Genomic DNA, 18,717 nt, shown 5'->3' with positions numbered 1-18,717 from the left:
CGGCCCGAGTTATGGTGGCTGATCACGGCCAAGCCACAGAACCTTCTGTCTTGAAGAGCACCACCCACCTCCCTCCCCGGATTACCATCAGGATCAACTGAGGGCAAGTGCTTGGCACACAGTGGACACTTGGTAAATTATTTTCTAGGACTGTTTGAAACACCCCTCCTGTTGGGACTCCCAGAGAAAGTCCGCTCCTTCCTCGCTCGTCAGGTGCCCTTCCCCAGCCGCCTGGGAGATCCAGCAGAGTATGCCCACCTCGTGCAGGCCGTGGTAGAAAATCCCTGCTCAACGGTGAGGTGATCCGTCTGGACGGAGGTATCCGCATGCAGCCCTAACGCTGGAGGCCTAGGGTTTGGGTGCCAGCGCTGGCCTCCCTCTGGCTACAAGGGCCCCCAGGGCCTCTGTCTTCTATGCCTTAACCTCTAGTGCCTAATAAAGGTGATTTCTCTCAGCTCTGCTGTCCCACAGAGTTGAGAAGGAGCATGTGCTGATAATGACAATGTGGATCCCCAAAATCCCTTTATTTTTCACGGAATTCCACTCCTGCCCTAGCCGAGTTCCACATGCTAGGGCTGGGCCTCCCAACTCAGCGGCTGCTGGTGTTGAACTGCAGGTAGAACTGGGATGTGGGTTCGTTGGTGTAAACCACTTTATCCAGGTAGTCCTTTCTGAAAGGTAAAGCTTGTGTCAGCTCTGGGCCCTCACTCGGGTCCTCGCCCCACCCTCCTTCTCCTCCGTCCTCACTCACTTGGCCTGCTGCTCTTGAGCCAGCTCCTTGTTGTAGGCATCCAGGTCCCGACGCAGCTTCTGTGCTTGGACCTGCTGCTCGTGTTCCAGCTGGCAAGCAGTCTGAGCAGCCATCTGCTCCCGACAGGCCCACTCGGCTTCCTGGCGCTTCTCGGCCTTCCGCCGGTGTTGGGCTTCAAGGCGTTGTACTGCCTGTTCCTTCTGGATGGCGGCTATTTGCTCAGGACTCATGCCCTTCCAGTGATTCTGGATCATTTTTGTGACTTTGAGGAGGCGAGGCGCTTCTCAGTCAGCATGTCACTGGTCAGATGATTATAGATTTCAGTGAGGTTATCATCCTGCTCCCTCTGGCGAGCCAGCTGCTGCTGTATGTCCATTTCTGTGGCCTGTGGGAAGGCAGGAAATCAGGCCTATTAGGGGTTGTCCTAACCATGGCCCTAGGGTGCTGCCCACCCAGGCTCATAGAGTGGAAGGGCCTCCCCAAAGTGACCTAAGTAAGCCCACAGCCCCAGGATTGGCATCCTTGCCCAAACCCTCCTCAGAGCCAGGAGCTTTCTCTAAGATTCTGGAGCCCTCCTGTAATGGGGTCTGCCCTTCTGCCAATTCTGAATGGCATCAGGCTGGCAGGGATTTGTGTTCCCAAGCAGGATTTCTGAAAGTTTGGATTCAAATAACCAGGCCACGGTACCTGAGTCCTGTTGTAATTTGCCATGGCTACATCCTTGACTCTACGGTGGGTAGCCTCCAGTTCGTCCAGGTGAACAGCGCGTAGATCCATCTCTATCTGCCTCTGGCCCTCTAAAATATCTGGAGGGAGGGAGGGAACTGAGCAACCGATTCAGTGAACACAGATTTGGGGGAGGGATTATTACTTCAGTTTGTTTTACTTTTGTGACTGATCTTAACGGCAGGAAAAAAGACCATTTGAAGTCATTTTGGGAAGCCAACTTGAAGGCTAACAGTACAGAAGAGAGGTGGGTGGGGTAGATCGGCGGCCTTATGATGTAGAGGACTTCAGTGGGGGCTTGGGAGAAGGGAAAAACAAGCGGGTTAGGAGACCTCGATCTAGCAAGCACCACAGAGTCAACACGCCACTGGGAGGGAGGAAGGTGCTGTCCTCCATTTTACAGTTGAGAAAATTGAGGCAGACAGATGAAGTGACTTGCCCAGAATCCCCCAGCTAATAGGTTTCTGGATTTGAGTGCTCGGGCCTAGCATCTTGGGCCAATGAGTGGATGACGGCAACGGCTGAACAAAGGGCCGGCCTGACAACAGAGGGCCCCAGGAGCTAGCACAGGGGTCTGGCTCTGACCAGCAGTGCCTTGCCAAGGTTAGAGGAGCAGAGCTGAGATTTGTGCTGTCCACCCTGGGAGCATTTGCTCCTACCACACATCCCTAGCTGGTAGAAAGAGAAGGAAAGGCTCTGCCCCCATTGCCCCACTCACCCAAGTACTTCTCCTGCCTCTTGGCCTGGAGGTGCTCCTCCCACTGACAGCCCAAATCACGACGGATTGTTCTTGTTGTAGACGTCGGCGTGTAGTGCAGTTCAGATCTTCCCCAAAGTACTGCATGCTGGAGGGTCCACAGCAGGGTCCTGGTCACCCACTCTTACTGGCTTTTTCTGCACTCTGGCTGGTCAGACGGTCAAACTCTCTGCAGCGTTGGGGCTGCTGCTCCTTCTCACGAAAGGCCTGTACTTGCTGAGCTACCTGTCGGGCACGCTGCCTTCCTCCTTCTCCAGCATTTGGGCCATTAAGTCACACTGGACACAGTTAGCATCTGGAAGGAAGAACCGGTTATAGGTGGTCAAGGGTTCCTCTTTGGACCCTCGAGGCAGACCCCGGGCTCTTACCAAAAGCTTCTTCACGAGCCGCTCAGCATCCTCTCTCTTCTTCGTTCCATCACCTGGTTTTTAAGGCTTCCATGTCCACCTGCCACAGATCAAGGAGTAATTCCACTCAAGAACCCCTCTGCTGCTTTAAATTGCTAGCTGGGAGTTGGATGGGCTTAGGATCAGGGTGGACCAGGTTAGTTCTTTCCCTCCAGGGAGACCTTTGGGCCTTGGACGGAAGGGGAGAAAGGGAAAGGAGCAGCAGGGCAAGAGCCACCAGAAATTGGAGGCCCAGCTTCTAGTCAGCTCTTGTTGCCCGCCTCCCTTCCAATGGGACATGAGCCAACTCAATCTAGCCTCAGTTTCCAGCTCTATAAAATAAGGAAATGAGTTAGATGCTAAACTGCTCTTAGGTGGGGAAAGTGCCCTGGGCCTGGACCTTCTTCCTCACAGAGATGGATTGATTTCTGCTACCTTAGGAAACTCACCCCAATCACTTGGTTCTGAACATTAAAGATTCGGCTCTGCCTCTGTTTTCTCAGGTTCTTCGGGCTTCAATGGCCACAGCCTGCTTCTGTTCAGATTGGATGTCTACTTTGAACATCCTACCTTGATACTGAGAGACACAAGGAGCACTTAGGGATTTCTGCTGTTCCTGGAGCTCCTTCGCAAGCTTCTGGCTGGAAGGACTGCTGTTACAGATCAGAGGAGCTGCAAGGAGCCCTTGTGATTACTAGTCAATTCAACAAACAGTTAATAGGCACAGATGGAACAGCTGCTTTTTAGGGACTGTATTCTTTCAGGGGCCATAACTTTTAAACTGGTAAGGAAATACCAAGTCGTGTCAAAGAGCTAGGATGCTAAGGAGAGAATGAGGAGAGGCACCTGGGAATTCTCCCCAGGGCGGCAGCCTAGAGCTTTGTTCGGATCCAGTGGGTGCCGGGTTGCCTCGGGGCAGGCTTTTTGTCTTTTCTCTGTTATCCTGGGGGCTAAGCCCAGGGCCCCTCAACTATGCTTTGAAGAAAGAAAGGTTGGAATCACAGAGTTTGGGATGCCTGTGGTTGCTAATTACTTGGTGGCCGTTAGAAATACAGGACTGAACTGAGGAAGCCAGAACATGGGAAGTGAGCAGTAGGCCCAGTGAAGAGCCTGGAAGGAGCTCTGCCTGTGGACGTGGAGGGCGGCCACCCCAGTAGTGAGTAGCTCTAGAAGGAATGAGCTGAGGTGCCCACCAGGATGGGCAGCAGGCAGCTGAGACCTGAGAAAACGTCCCTGACTTCAGTGGGCTAGTTTTGGACAGGACAGTTTCATTTGAGGGATGAGGCTGGGAGCCAGGCTCAGCTGGGGAGACTCACCTGAATTTGCTCAATGCGCGCTTCAGAACGTCCTCCACTATTCTGAAACCACTCTCGGCTCGATGTCTACTTGAAGAGAAGGGAACAGAGTTGGGACTGTGATCCGGCTCCTACCTCCCAGTCCAGCGCTCTGGCCTTGGGATCCCATCCTGACTAGAGCTTTGACTGCTTTTGCCATGCTGGCCTAGTCACTGTCCTCTCTAGCTCTCAATGCCCTCCCCTACCCAGTAAGTTGGGACTCGATGGCCCTCAGAGTCTTTGTCTTTAAGTCTAACCTCCCATGGTGTACCGAAAGCGATGGCATGTTTCTGTGGGCTATAGAATTTTGGGGGATAGGGGCCCTAGTTGGCGAAGGTCCCCTAGCGGCCCAGGTCCAATCCATACGGTCTCCCTTTTCTCGGTGCCGCCTCCCTCCTTTCACGCCCCGCCCAGGCCAGGTAACCCCTTTCCGCCGTTTGTCAGTCCCCAGCCCTCTCCCCACGTCCTCACCTCCCGAGCGGGCTAGCTCCGACTCCGGAGAGTTGTCTGCTCCCGCGGTTAAATAACGAGAGACAGCGTCACCGTTGCCATGGCAGTGAACAAAGGGGGATTATTGCGTGAGTTCCGGTGGGAGCCAGGAGCCCCTCCCTCGCCCCTTCCGGTCTAGCCTGCCCTACATTGGAAAGAGAAGCTTTTCCCGGTTTCTCTTCCCAGTTCGCTGAGGCCCCTCCCTCGTCTCGAGAGACCTTGGAGCCGATTCGGGAACAGAACCTGAGTCTCCCCAGAGCCTTCACACAGACGGGAGGAGGCGAGCTGGGCCATCTCCTCCCCGGACCGCCTCATTCTGGACCGCGCGCCGGCGCAGGAGCGCCAAGAAGGCCCAGAGCGCTTTGAGTTCGTGCTAATAAAGTCCTTCGCCTTCGGCCTGCTCGTTTGCGCACGCGCAGCACGAAAGCTAAATTCTGGAGTCCGTGTTCCGGTGTCTAGCCTGTTCCTTCCCGAATGCGCACGCACGCGACTCTTCTCGCGCGGTTTAGGTAGCGCTTGCGATCGCCGGCCCAGTGTTTGCGCCGGCTTCTAGGTCTCGTCACCCACCCTGCTCTTTACCCTTTCGCTTTCCCCCCCCCCTGTGCCGCGGGTTCTCCAGCACTACGCCGAATCGAGAACTCCAAAGCCCTCGAAGGTTGGCACATCACTGGGTAGGCCCTTCTAGAGGTTCGCGTCCTCTCCGGCCCGAACGGCTCAGGTAGGGGTATAGCACGAGTCGACCCCGGCCCCGAGGCGCAGATGGCCGCCCTGCTCCCCTAGTTTAAGAAGTGTGTCCCTGCCCAGACGGAAGTCGCCCTAGGGGCTCCGCCTCCTGGCGACACCTCTCCCTGCCCCCCACTTCCTCCCTTCTGAAGTCCTGCCCTGCTCCAGTCGGGAGGAGTTTCGGAGCTGAGGGAAACTGCCGATTGGGGAACCTCTGCCGGGGTGGGGGAGGGAGGGGAAGAGCGGGGTGAAGGGAGAGGAAGCGCACTGTGGGGACACGTGGCTTTGTTTAGGAAGCGAGCCAAGGCCTAGGCGCCAGCCCGAGACTGAGAGAAGAGGGGAAGGCCAGGGACGGGCTCTCTCCGCAGGAGTTCGCAGGCACGGGTGGGCGTGTTCTCCTGCACCCTTTCGGGAGCTTCCCACCTGGCGGCTGCCCTTTTCCCTCCAGAAACTAAGGAGGAACTTGGCCAAGTCGGGTGCCCTACAAAGCCTGTTCCTTCTCCCTCGCTCCTCCCTCGGACTCAGCTAGCAGTTGCTCTCCGTTTATTTCCCCTTCCGCTTGGGGTGCTCTGGGGCCCTGCTCTTTCTCGGGAAGGCGCAGTCTCCTGATGCTCCTTGAGGCAGCGGTGAAGGATGACGACAAAGCGGCCCTCGCTGTGCCGCAAGGGAGGCCGGCGTGCCAGCCGGGAGATGGGAGCTGGCAGAGGAACACGGACGAGGCCAAAATGGAGCTGAAAAAGAAGAGAGCCTAGAGGGCCAGAGCTCTGGCCAGGCTGGAGAGCCCACTGGAGTCAGCTGCCTCGGATCTCCGGGCCTGTTTCCTTCTTTCTAAAAGGGAGTGGTTGAACAAAGTAATGGCTAAAAGTCCTGTGGTGCCCCCATCTCGCTATAGAACACATTTGCACGTGCACACATACACATGTACCCCAACAGCTAAAAAAATGAGCCTTAAATATATGCCATATGTACACTAAAGGTGTGGGGAATGTGAGTTGGAGGCTGTGGGCGAGTGGGCCCAGATGAAGCTAGAGTTTGAAGGGTGGCTACTGTTGTAAAGTGGGGAGGCTGGGTCCTCTCAAAAAAAAAATGCCTGCTTATACCTTTAAAGTGCTGAAGGTGTAATCTAAGTCAGAAGCCCTCTAGCTGGCCAGCTTCGTGGCCCTGTGCTAAGTGGGCTACTGGGCCCAGTGCCCCTCATTGGGAGGCCCAGTGCCTGAGATTTGGAAATCCCCAACTACCCAATGCCAGCCTGGAGTTCCAGAAGAAGAGGCTGAAAGAGGAGTGGGAGGGCGTTCCCATGTGGGAGTTGGCATTGAAGAAAGGGATGGAAAAGTCAGTAATTTGAGAGTGGGGCCAGGCTGGCTGGGACTGCCTCTTATTTAATTGGAGTCTCCTACCTTCCTGCCATGTGCCAGCCGGAGCTCAGTGATGAGAACCTGGCCCAGCTGGTGGGAGGGACGGCAGGTGGGTATAGGTCCCTCTCCCCAGAAGATGATAGCCAATGAAACAAGGTTAGGAGAGCAGCACAGCAGGGGGAGAAAGTTCAGTGTAGGGTTGAGGTTACCACTGGCTAAGTGCTTTCCATTCGATCCTCATGATGACTCTGGGAGGGGCGTTGTCACTCCGACCCTCGTGTTAATAGCTCGGGCCACTGAGGCATAAAATGGAAGTGAGATGGGCTTGCCCACGATCCAGGCCCAGTGCTTTGTGTACTGTGGGACCCCTGTGGGGTTCATTGGCCGAGAAGAGGCAGGCTAGGCTGGGCCTGTTGTCAGAGACCTGAGCTGAAGCGCCTTCTTTCCTTATCTAGAAACTTCACATAAAATTCTCACGGGCCTGCCTCAGAACTTTCCACATTCCCTCTGCTAGCTGTATCATCATCATCATCTCAAAGGGCTCTTCCCCAAGTCTCCGTTCTCCACATAAGAACACAGGTGGGCCTGGCATCTAGCTGCAGCTTGGGTCATTCCACCCTCTTCAGAGAGGCTTCCAGGAACTGTCCAGCATTTATGCCTGGGAAGCTGTTACTGAGATTGACTCATTGACTGGGGCCAGGCCAGGGAGGGTGCTGGGGCGCAAGGCTTTCTGGAAGGAGAAGCCCAGTCGCCTTGGCGGCACCAGAAAGCCAGGGCTCCCCGTCCCCTCCACTGGCCAGACCTGAGCTATGGGACACTGGGCCAAAGAGATTTGGGGAGAGTAATGCTTCAGGCAGCAGAAATTGAGCACAATTGGGGTTAGAAACATTTTTGCTTCTGACAAGAAGAATCTTTGGGACGAGTTCTGGGAAACGTTAGGTGGTAAGGGGGACAGGCATCTGTGCCAGCTCAGAGTGGTGCTTCCAAGGAGCTGGAGAGGTCTGAGCCTGGTTCTTGGCCCCAGGGGCAAGCCTGGCATCTGCAGCTCAGGGACGGAACCAGCTGAGCCTAAGTCCACAAGCCTTCTGGGAAGGGCTTAAGCTGGGGTTGCTGGGGATTTGAGGGTTTTGCCCTTTGGCTTTCAGTGCCCTTTATTATTGGCCCTGCCTCCAGCACTTGAGGGCGCTCCAGAGCTAGCTTCTGGACAAAGCACATTCAGTAGGCAGTCCAAGGAGAGTCTAGTGCACACGTTGCCAAGGCCTTTGGTCGGGGAAGAGATCACCGGCTCTTCCGGCAAGGGACTGTGCTGTCACTGAGGGGCTGATGTTTGGCCTCATGGGAGATCTAGATGCCAGCCTGGCTCAACTCCTGAGTCCTGTGTGTGACAGCAGAGCCCTCTGAACAGACTTGGGGCCTGCCTGCAGGTCAGGGCCTCAGAGCAGGCCTCTGGTCTCATGGATCTCCTCTGTCTGAGAACCGGGCTTTTATGCCCCGGAAACAGTGGGAGGGAGATGTGCAGAGTGGAGGAGCCCCCAGCCTCCCTGAGGGCCGGGTGTATCCCGCAATAAAGTTGGGAAGCTTTCTCTTGCATGAATCCGATGCCAGTTTCGTTCATTGCTGCCTGAAGATGAGGGGCAGCGGATAGTTGCCATAATAACTAGTCCTGTGGTTTTCTGAGAGGGGCCTGATGGCCGCTTGTAAGAAAAACAAATGCCCTGACAGGGCTACCACTCGCTCATCTCTGTTGGCTGGGGAGATCGGGAGATGATGAGAGGCCACTTGTACTTGGCGTCCCTCAGCTTAGCCTTTCCCATTCTTCCAGACCTGCCTGTCGGTGAGCCGGGTCCTGAGCCAGAGAACTGGGAGACCCTGAAAGTGTCTCCTTGGGGCTTTGGAGTTGGTAGGCCTAGAACTGGATCCCGGCAGGAACGAGGCTGGGGTCATGCTAGATTGCTCTGAGGCCCCTTGTTCTCTAAGTGAGGGTGGGTCTAAGGCCTCCTTCTGGGTGGAGAGCCTTGGGGATCTGGAACTTGGCCCCTGCTTTCCCTGTGGGGCTGGGGGCCTGGTGGGGGCATCTGGGGAATGAAATGTGGGGCTTCTTGGCTGGCACCTGCAGGGTTAAAAATCCCTTTCTGCCAAGTTCTTTGGAACCCATTGTCATGGGAACCAGTTTGCAGCCTAGCCAGTGTTAGGAGCTAAGATGGGTTGGAGGGCCTGCTTGGCAGGCTGGCGGGCGGCAGGCAGGTGGTGGGTGGCTTCAGGTTCTCTTCCCCAGAAACCTCAGGGCCTGCGATCTGGAGCTCTTGTGCTCTGCCCATCCCTCACCAGCCGGGGCCATGGAACACAACGGTGCTGCCAGGCCACAGTCAGCCTCAGCAGGGTCCTTGGCCAGAGTTTCGGAGCAGATTGCCTGACTGAGAGGGCCTTTGAGGCTCTGTGGTCTGACTCCTTTGTTTCCTGAGTTTGGGAAAGGGACTCGACTAAGGTCATACAGCCATTAATACATACCCCAGTGGCTGGCTGAACCTAGCCTGGTGCCTGTACTCGGCTGTTTCCTGAAGATTTCCTGCTGGTAGCTGCTCAGTGCCCCAGGAGACTTCCTGTTGTCCCCTGTGCCTGCCAACCATCAGCCTGGGCCTTGCTGGCCCTCACAGCTCCAACCTGGTTTGACCCTTGTGCCCTATCCCTTACTCCCCCCACCATCTTCCTGGAACCCACGTGCAAGCTTAGCAGCACTGCTGCCCTCCCCGCAGCAGACTGTGTGGGTAAGCTCGAAGCCAGGAGGGAGGCTGGTGTGTGTGTGTGTGTGTCCGAGCACGACAGACGGGGTAAGAGCTGCCGAGCCTTGCCTTTGGGAGTGTTACACTCCCTTACATACCCCTTAGCTCTTTGGACCTGGCCCCATGTGCCCCATTGTCCCTGTGAATCACACTCCTTGGAGCCGGCTACCTGGGGCTCTGGCACATCTGCTTACCTTCTTTTCTCAGGGAGTTCACCTGAGTCACCTCTGACCTCAGAGGTGAAGTCCATTGGACACATGGGAAACAGGCCCTGAGAGAGATTGAGATGGGGCCGAGATCCAAAGGTGTCTTGAGGGACCAGAGCTGAGAAGGCAAGCGGGAGGCCGGTGCCCTGATTCTAACAAGAAAAGTGCAAGAAAAAGAGGGAAAGGGCTGGAGGCTGCCATTGGCCGCCCTCTCCAACTGTCGTAAGTGGCTGCAGAGGGGGGGAGGGAAGGAGCATTTCCTGGTGCCTGACTGAACACTTCTAGCGATGTCCCATCCCTGGGTCCTCACGACAACCACTTGGAAGTCGCTGCTGTTCTTATTATCTCGGAGTTGAGGAGACTGAGGAGGCAGAGGCTGAAGTGGGAGGGAAACGTAACTGAAGGACCAGTCGCTTGGGAAGACGTACAGCCCTCCGACACATTGGAGCAACGTCACTTCAGCGGCGCCGCTTCCATTCTCTTGGGTCGAGCACCATTGACCCATCGAGGAGACAGTTGGAGGGGGCCAGGAAAGGCTTCATGTGGAAAGGGGCTGACTCTGAAGATAGCTGGGCCTGGGGAAGGGGATACAGAGACATACTCAGTCAACAGACCCAGCTGTACAGGCCCTGAAGTTCACAAAGAAGCGATTGCTGAAGGTGGGGACTTTCATATGCCGTGGAATTGGCTCCAGGGACACCAGGCAGTCATCTGAAGCTTCTGGGGCAGAGAAATAGCCTCGAGAAGGTTATTTTGGCAGCAGGGTGAGACTGAATTACAGAAGAGATCCCAGAATTAAGGGACCGGATGAGAAATGGAAATCTGAACAAGGCCTTGTGAGGAGAGGAGGAATGCAAGAAATGTCGTCGAACTCGGCAACGGATTAAACGGAGAGCCACAGGAGGAAGTAGGGATGGTTCAGGGCACAAATCCAGGTTGAGATAGTGAGGATCTAGGGGTGAAAATCACGAATTCTCTTTTGGAAATGTCATGTTGAGATGTCCAGCAGGAAAGCTGGAGTTCAAGGGGAAAAAGAGGGGCTCGAGCTCCCCCCCGCCTCCGCCACACATAGGAAATGCCCAGGACACCTTTGCAGTGCCCATGGTGTGAGAGGGCAGCAAGGGAGGCAGAAAAGGAGCGGTGAGGCAGGTGCTTGAAATGTTCGGGAAACCCAGCAGCAGAGGGTGGGTCGCCACGTCCCAAGGTGTAGGTAGGGCCTGCAGAACGGAGAGCGTGGTTGACGGGAAGATTGACTGACATTTCCACAGGGCTTCACGCATTGGCTTTCTTGATATACCCCCACAGTAACCCCTGGAGGTTACTACTATTATACTATAGATGAGGAAACTGAGTCTGACAGGGTGATAGCTGAGAAAAAGGCTACCAGGGTTAGCTGTTCAGAAGAGATCATTCATAACCTTGGAGAGATCCATTTCCAGTTGAGTGATGAGGTCGGAATTAGCCAGATTGTGAGGGGTTGAGAAGTGAGTGGAGGTGAAAAAGTGGAGGCACCAAGTGTAGACAGCTTTTTCTAGGAGTTAGGCTGAGAAAGGAGGAAACTAAAGTTGAGGTAGGGGGTGGGGACAGTCCAAAGGTGCAGGCATCTAGACTAGATGGATTTAAGGGCCCAAGTCAAGTGGTTGACCTTGGGGACTAGTAGACACTGAAGCAAAAGAGGGAGAGATGGGGATGACGACAAGGGGCTTTGAAGAACAGCCAGGTCCCGACTGGTGTCCTGGTGGCCCCACATATCAGATCTATACGATCCGAAAGTGGGATTATGTCAACACGGTAGTTGCTTCTAGCGCAGTGGAGTTGAATAACGGACCGTGGGAGTCATTGTAGGTACTACAAGGGTAGAGGCCCAGTACCTCTGGAGGTCAAAACAGTGGAGGAACCGGAGGCTTCAGTGAGGAGGAGACGCAAGGGGAAGAAGTATTAGGAGCAATTTGGAGCTCACAAGTGGCGGGAAAGTTGATGTGGGAAACATTCTGAAAGTTTGCCTTAGAGAGTCGGCAGACTCGAGAACGGCCTTGAGGTTGAGAATGGAGGGGCTGTTGCTGCCACCAAAAATAAGCAATACTGGGAAGAGTGAGCTTGGAAGAACAGAGATGAAACTCCAGTCTTGACATGTTGGGTCTGTAAACACCCGAGAGCCATCCCACACAGAGCTAAGTTGATTGGGGAATAAGGCCGCAGCAGGGAGATCGGGACCCATAAATGATAGGAGAGTAGAGTGAGGAACCACTGGAGTTGGGGAGAGACCTGAAGTACACACAGTTAGGGGCTGGCTGGGGTCCCTCAGAGATCCTCATCCATCCATATATCAAGTGAGCTGTTTTCTGCTAAGACACAGGCATAAACACTGCCCACAACACTGAGCTGACAAACTGGATGAGGACATATCCGGTAATGAAAAATACAGTTAAATAGAGAGAATGTTCCTATGTGGTTTTGCAGGCCACTCTGCAGCCCCCTAGGGATCTTTCTGCTCTAGCCAGGTTCCTCCCCACTTTTTTTTCTTTCCTTTTTTTCTGGTTAAACACAGTACATTAAATTTGTAAATACACATTTCTCTCTGAATCATGTGGGAGAGAACAGTCTCGGATTTGAGTTTGACGCTCTTGGGTGATCGGTTACGCTTTCTCAGTTCTGCCACAGGCTTTGATTCTTGGGTCTTGCCAATGGTGAGAAATGGAAATGAATGAACTGGGGGTTCTCACTGCCATGGAGCTCCAGGCTCCTGGATTGGGAGTGGGGCAGATTGGGGAGGGAGGGCGGGGTCTACAGGTGAAGGGCTTGGGGAAGATCCGGGAGGAAGAATGGGGTTAACAGGAGCTGAGAGGAAGGGTCCAGAGGCTGGGCTCTTGCTTTCCTCCGCTGGTTTGGGACTAGGGGAAAGGGCAGGGAGGGGCTCTCCTGGCCCGGCTGTTCTCCTGTATAGCCTTCATCAACCTCTGCTAATTACTGGGGAGCTGGTTGTCCTTCCTCCCTCGAAGAAGACCAAAATGACGTCACTGTTAGAGTCGAGTTACTGTGTCCCACTGTGGCCAATCGGACCAATAGGAGCCTGGGATGCCCTGCCAGGGCTCGGACACAGTCCCTAGGAACATTTGGGGGCTTCCATCGTTTGGTGAGGTTTGGGTTCCGGAGGCTCCCTCTGTCTGCCCCATGGGGGTGGGGAAGGTCTTTCCCATTCTCGGCTTCAGTCATCCTGGTTTGAGGGCCCTCGGACTGCTTCCCTGACTTTCTCCCTGCTGGCCTAACCCCACCCCCAGATTCCAGGGAATCCCAATGTTGCCCCTGCCTTCAAAGGGAGGATGAAGTGTGGAGGAATAAGTGGGGCCAGGGCTGGGCAGCTGGGAGGAGCGGACGAGGAGTCGGATCGCTGTCCCGAACAGACTGGGGAGCCCAGAGCTAGGTCTCCAAGAACAGTTGGGCTTTGGGGAGCATGGAAGAATTTGGCCCAGGGAAGCTGAAACTAACGAGGGAGGGGGGAGAAGCCCCTGAAGGTTGGTGGCTGGGCGGCAGTATGTTGGCCCTGGGGACACCGGCTTCTGACCTCGGGGCGGTCTGCCTGTCTCCCACTCTTTGGCCGGTGGTTCCTGAGTGATGTGGGCTTTGAAGGTCAGGGCTCTTTAAGGTTAGGAGGGGCCCCAGGCGCAGGATCGGGCCTTTGGGGCTGGGAGGACTTCCTCCCAGGCAGCCACGGGGTGTGGATGTGCTAAAGCTGGTGTTCAGGGACGTCTTTGGAGATGGGCTAGAATCTAGAGCCTGCCTTTGTGACAGGCTGTGGGTCACCCCACCCCTATCGGGGCCCTCCGCAGAGCTGCCTAATTAGCTGCGCCACCTCTGGATTAAACATCGATCTCTCCCTCCCTCCGGGAGGGAGGGACGCTCTGCGCCCTGAGCATCTCTGGCGCCTCCTCTGGGAAAACAGGCCTGTTTGCCACGGACCCACTGTCTGGGGTTTCTCTGCCGCGCCCCCTCCCCATCACAGCCTCTACCCCCAAAAGTCAGCACTGGGAAATCTCTGTTCTGCTCACCCCTCTGCCTCGGTACCCAGAGCTCGGCAATCCCTCTGCTTCCCTGATTGGCCCCTCTGGCTGAGGGGAGGCCTATAGGCACCACAGAGCCTATTTGAGGAGAGGGCTGGCCCCAGTCTTGCCCCCACTTACCACCAGCTGCCCTTACCTCTCCCGCCCCTCCCTTCCACTGCCTCTTTCCCCTTCCCTTGGCGAGTAGTCCCTCCGTGGAGCGGAAGCTCTGAGGGCAGGTTGTCGTGTTTCAGTTATCACAGTGCCTGGTACGAGGCGGGCGTTAAGTTTCCGAGCGCCTCGCTGGCTGAGGCCCCACAGGCAGAGGCTCCCAGCTCGCCCTGGGCCACGCGGGTCTTGGAAGATCGGAGGGGCCCTGAACTCCTGATGACTTTCCCTGAACTGAGTACGAGCCAGGTTGGGAAGGGGGCGCGTCCAAGTAGGTGCTTCAGCCTTGTTTTCCATCCACTTGTTTCTGGGGCTGCAAGATCTGTCCCCTCCGAGCCAGCCCCAGCCCTGGGGAGCTGTGGCGCCCAGAAACCTTTGCCCAGACTTGCTGAAGGTCGAGGGTGCCCTGAGAATCTGGGCAGGGCACTTTGTGAGGTGGGGGGTGATTCCCTGATCCGGACCCATTGGCCGAGGGAAAGGAAGAGAGGAGGGAGGGGCAAAAGGGAGAAGGGAGACGAGGAGGGGAAAAGGAGGAGGAAGAAGGGGACAGGAGAAGGGAGATGAGGAGAAGGGGAGGAGGGAGATGGAGTTGGGAGAGAAAGGGGGACCAAGAAGAGGAGGGAGAGAAGAAGGGACAGGAGGACTGGGAGCCGCCGCCGCAGCTGAAGATCGGGAAGGAAGGGCGGGGCCACGAGGGGCGGACCCTAGGAGTGTAAGGCACCTTGGCTGAGGGGAGCGCGCCCCAGCCGGCTGGGCCCCGGGGTGCTGCTCCTCAGATGCTGCGCTCTGGGCAGGCCTGAGCGATGGATGGACAGACTGAAGAGTGCAAAGAGAGAGGGAGGAGGCGGGGCCAGCAGAGGGCAGCGGGGGAGGCGGGCCCAGGGGCGGGCTCCGAGGGCGGGCGCGTCCCGGTCGGGGCGGGCCCAGGGGCGGGCTTGGTCTGGGCACTGCGCAGTGACTCCGCAGCGGAGCCGGAGCCCGAGCCGGGAGCCGGAGCCGGAGCCGGAGCCGGAGCCGGAGCGGCAGCCGGAGCCGGCAGCCGGGAGCCCGGGAGCTGGAGCCCAGGCTAGCCTGCTGGGCCGATCGCTGGTCTGATCCTCCTTCCTCCCCCTCCCTCCTCTCTTCCTCTTCCTCCTCCCTCCCGCATTATCTACCCCCCACCCCTCCGACTCCTGTCGGCCCTCTCCCCAGGCCTGCAGCCCTGTGCGCGCCCGCAACCCTCGGCGGCCCCTCCCCGGCCGGCACCAGCGCCAGCGCTGGGACCTGGGGAGGACAGAGAGGCGGGCGGCGGCGGAGGAGGAGAACGACGACGAAGAGGGAGGAGGAGGAGGCCAAAGCAGCTGCCTGGGGCTGTGGCCTGAGGCCCCGGGCACTCGCAGCGGGCCCCATGGACGAGTCGGGGCGGGGGGGGCGCCGGGAGAGCCCCAGCCGGCGGTGGAGTACCTGCTGGAGCTGGAAACATTATCGAAGGGCAGCAGCAGCTGCTGGAGACTCAGCGGAGGCGCATCGAGGAGCTGAGGGCTGGGCGGACTGGCTGGAGCCGGGAGAACTGAGACTGCGCGCCGGCGCGCAGCGGCGGCCGGGAGCGGGGCCCCTGCAGGCCCGGGAGAGCCCTACCAGAACCTGCGAGACACCCAGCGCCTGCACTTGCGCCGCGAGCTCCTGGCCGGGGCACCGCACCGGACGCCGCCGCCGCTGCCTATCGCCGGGAAGGGGCGTACGGAGCGCGGGCAGAGCACCACCACCACCGAGGGGAGCACCAGAAGACGGCTTTCGGCGGCGCCCCTGCCACCTGGGCACCACGAGCGCGCCGTCCGGGACTGCCCTGGAGCGCCACCACTTCTGCGAGGAGCCCTTCCATACCCGGAGGGGAGGCGGGGGGCCGGGGCGAGAGCTCGCCGCCGAGCCCCCAGGCGCCGCCGCAGCAGCCTCCGCCGCCGCCGCCGCCGCCGCCGCCGCCGCAGCAGCAGCAGCAGCAGCAGCCCCCCAGGCGCCGCAGCAGCCCCAAGTACTGCCGCAGCCGCAGCCCCCGCAGCCGCCCTGGGGCCAGATGAGCCGGGGCCTCCAGAAGCCTCCAGTCCGGGGGGGCAAGCACCAGCGGAAGCACCAAGCCTGGCTAGACCCTTCGGAGAAAGTAAGGCAGGCGGCGGAGTGGAGGCCGGGGGCAGGGCCCTGGGGGTCGGGGAAGGGGCGGGGGAGAGGCCTGTGTGCGCACGTGGGGACTTCTCCCCACCCTGTCCAGCCTGGGCCCTGGCTGGCACAGGCTTGCGGTGCGGGGGTCCCCTGACCATCCCGGCAGCCTGCTGAGGGAGAGGCCGGGTTTGCCTCTGGGCCTCGGGCCGTCCTGCCCCTGGAGGACTCGGCCGGAGTTTACAGTCCGGCAGCCCAGTGAGGAGGTTGCCTCAGGGCTTTGACAAGCCGGTTTCCCATTTTGAGACTCAGTTTCCATTAATGGAGGAGGAGATCGGAGCGGGAGCTCCCGGTCCCTTTCAGTTGGCGATGGAGCCCTCTGAATCCTGGCCTGGGAGCCGGGGGCGGGGAGCAGTGGGAGGGGTGGGCAGGGTTTGGAAGCCGGGCCATCCCCACCCCTCCTCCCTGGGAGCCCATGTCTCCTTCCTCTCAGGGAGAAAGCTGCTCCTCGGGGCCTCCTTGTCGATCTCCCTGCTTGTTGGGGTGGGGGCTGTGACGGCCTTTCAGGGCTTTCTCGCTTGCCTGTCGGCAGCCAAGGAAGGATGTGCTGGGGCCTAGAACTGGTCCCCAGCTTCCTCTGTCTGCCTTTGGGAGGCCCAGGGAAAGGAAGGCTTATGGCAGCTGAGCTTAGGGGTGCTAGAGATTCTGCCAAGACAGGGATGTCTTGGCAGGACAGCAGGACAGGGGTCGATGTGCCTGCAGGAGGGAAGTGGTTTCTCCTAGAGGTTAAAATCAGAAGGCTGGGGAGCTTTTCTGAGGTGCCCTGCCCCTCTGCTCTGCTCCTTGGGCTCTGAGCTTGGGGAAGCTGCTTTGTTTGACTTGCACTTCCCCTTCCTCTAGCTGGCCAGCCTGGCACGGGAGCCCTTTAGTCATCCTCACCCTGCAGTGCTTCCTTGATCTCCCACTCCATCATGGGGGGTGTGTACGTGTGTGTGATTGTGGCCCCCAGAGCAGGGGTTGGAGGGCCTGAGTCTCCCGGGACGGCCTGGGCACCATTCCAGGCTAGCCCTGGGAGGCCGCTCTCCAGTGGCAGCCCTGGGGCCTCCAGGCCAGGAGGGCCCCCACCCACTGTCTCCAGCACTGCTTGGCCCCTGGGCCAGAGGGCTACACCTGAGAAGTAGAGGAAGCCACTTTCTTTTTCTTTTGCCTTTTCCAGGTTTTCTTGAGATGTTGCTTTTGACTGCATAGTCACTTCCCAATGATTGCCGCCCCCCCATCCTCTCTCTAGAAAAGGAAAACAGTCCTGCTCTCCCAGAGTTCAGTCCATTAGCAGGGAGTTCTCCCAGTTCTTCATGCCTCACCCTTCATCCAAGCTCGCTCTCTGCCCCTTCTCGTTTTCGCTGGGACCTCTCAGTCTCGTGTGCCCTCGGGCCGGACCTCCTGGTGTGCTGCCCTAGCAGTCTTAGGTAGCTGGGGAGGATGGCAATGAAGACACTGCGGTCTCTTCCCGGTGGTTCAGTCCACACAAGGCTCCCTCGGCCTTCCAAGAATCCCTCGTGCTGTTCTCGTGGTATTCGCCACGTCACATGCTATATTTTGTCCTGGCTCATGGGTGACCACAAAAAGAGCCCCTCCAGGTATCTGGGTGCGCACAAAACCCGGATTTCTGGCCTCCTTGGGCTCAGTGCCTAGCAGTGAGGGCACTCTCATGAAAGGTAGGAACGGCTTAGTCCCTTTTCCAGGGAGGCTACAGTTTTCAAAAGCACATTTGCGAACCGGTTCTTCAGAAGCCATGGCGTGAGCCCCTGGGAACACTTGGCCTGGAGGAGAGGAGAGAGCGGGTGGTAGAGTGGAAGGGCCTTCCTGGCCGGGGAGGCAGTTGGACAGCCATTCAACTTTGGGACCACGCTCAGGCTGCTCCCTGCTGCGTGAGCTCAGGCAAACCTCAGTGTCATATGTAAACAAACAATGTCCCAAGAAGTCATTGCAGGGCCTTCTAGAGGACTGTTGGGCAGAGTCACTAAGGAGCTGGTAATCACAGCCGGCGCTTAATAAGCGCTCGCTGAACAACCGATAGCCCGATCCGTCATATCAGGGGCAGAACCATGTGAGCCCAGAGCCTTCGATGCCAAATTTAGGGCTCTTCCCGCTCCTTGGAGCAGAACTGGCTAAGAATGGCTGCCCACCGGAAGTGTCAGAGCACAAGCCCTTGACATGTGCCATCTGGGGAAAGAGTTCTGGGGTGGCAGAGGAGGCAGAAGTGAGCTCTGGGCCAGCTCCTTTCCCTTTTTGCCCCTTTGCTTCTTCATCTGCAAAATGGGGGAGGAATTGGACAGAACTGCAAGCTCCTCCAGTTTCGGCTTTAAGCCATGGCCTTTGGTAATTCTCCATCAGTTCTCTTCCCCTGACATTGCTGTGTGTGTGTGTGTGTGTGTGTGTGTGTGTGTGTGTGGTGCAGGGGGAATAGGGCCATATTCTGCTTCTCATGCTCAGCTCCAGTGATGGAGGAAGACCTCAGAGGCCCCTCCCTCCATTGCATGTGACTTAGAGATTTAGAACCAGAGGGAAGCTTGGAAATCACGATTTCAGAGGAAGAAATCACAGGATGGCCAGGGGCGGGCAATGGCTACCAAGGGAGCCCCTGACCTCCAGATCCTACCAATTGCAGTCCCTTGCCTGGCACTCCTTCCCTTCTCCTCAGGCCCCTGGAGGAGCGCACTCCTGGAAGGTCAGGGCACGAGCCCGGGAAGGTGGCGGTTCTTCTTGGCCCCCACCATCCTGAGCTGGCAGGCTCTCCTTGCTCTCCAGCTCACGTTGGTCCTGGAGTCTAGGTCCTCCATAGGAAAAGATACAGCGTGCTGCCGGCACCGAGTGG

The 18,717-nt window shown here is 57.7% G+C and overlaps 2 protein-coding genes and 1 long non-coding RNA gene across 4 annotated transcripts in view; 1 reads left to right on the top strand and 2 right to left on the bottom strand.

Moving 5' to 3' along the window:
• The window catches only part of LOC111721624 (kallikrein-6), a 41,306-nt gene that overhangs the window by 7,606 nt on the left and 14,983 nt on the right, over positions 1 to 18,717 (top strand). The gene's annotated exons all lie outside the window — the stretch shown is intronic.
• LOC116420178 (RIB43A-like with coiled-coils protein 1) lies at positions 580 to 2,260 on the bottom strand. The gene is made up of 4 exons (XM_031944317.1): positions 2,196 to 2,260; positions 1,439 to 1,557; positions 752 to 1,136; positions 580 to 671 (listed from the first exon to the last, which is right to left on the bottom strand). Exons 3-4 carry the CDS (start codon positions 1,003 to 1,005, stop codon positions 590 to 592), a joined length of 336 nt encoding a protein of 111 aa, XP_031800177.1. The 5' UTR covers positions 1,006 to 1,136; positions 1,439 to 1,557; positions 2,196 to 2,260; the 3' UTR covers positions 580 to 589.
• On the bottom strand, positions 3,221 to 4,518 carry LOC116420179. 2 transcript variants are annotated; one of them, XR_004230455.1, is made up of 3 exons: positions 4,426 to 4,518; positions 3,937 to 4,002; positions 3,221 to 3,292 (listed from the first exon to the last, which is right to left on the bottom strand). It is a non-coding gene; the product is annotated as an uncharacterized LOC116420179 (long non-coding RNA). The 2 variants fall into 2 exon arrangements; XR_004230454.1 differs by having other exon boundaries at positions 3,227 to 3,314.

The sequence above is a fragment of the Sarcophilus harrisii genome, chromosome X (genome assembly GCF_902635505.1).
Source record: "Sarcophilus harrisii chromosome X, mSarHar1.11, whole genome shotgun sequence".
Classification (NCBI taxonomy): domain Eukaryota; kingdom Metazoa; phylum Chordata; class Mammalia; order Dasyuromorphia; family Dasyuridae; genus Sarcophilus; species Sarcophilus harrisii.
This window is presented reverse-complemented; position numbering and strand designations above follow the sequence as displayed.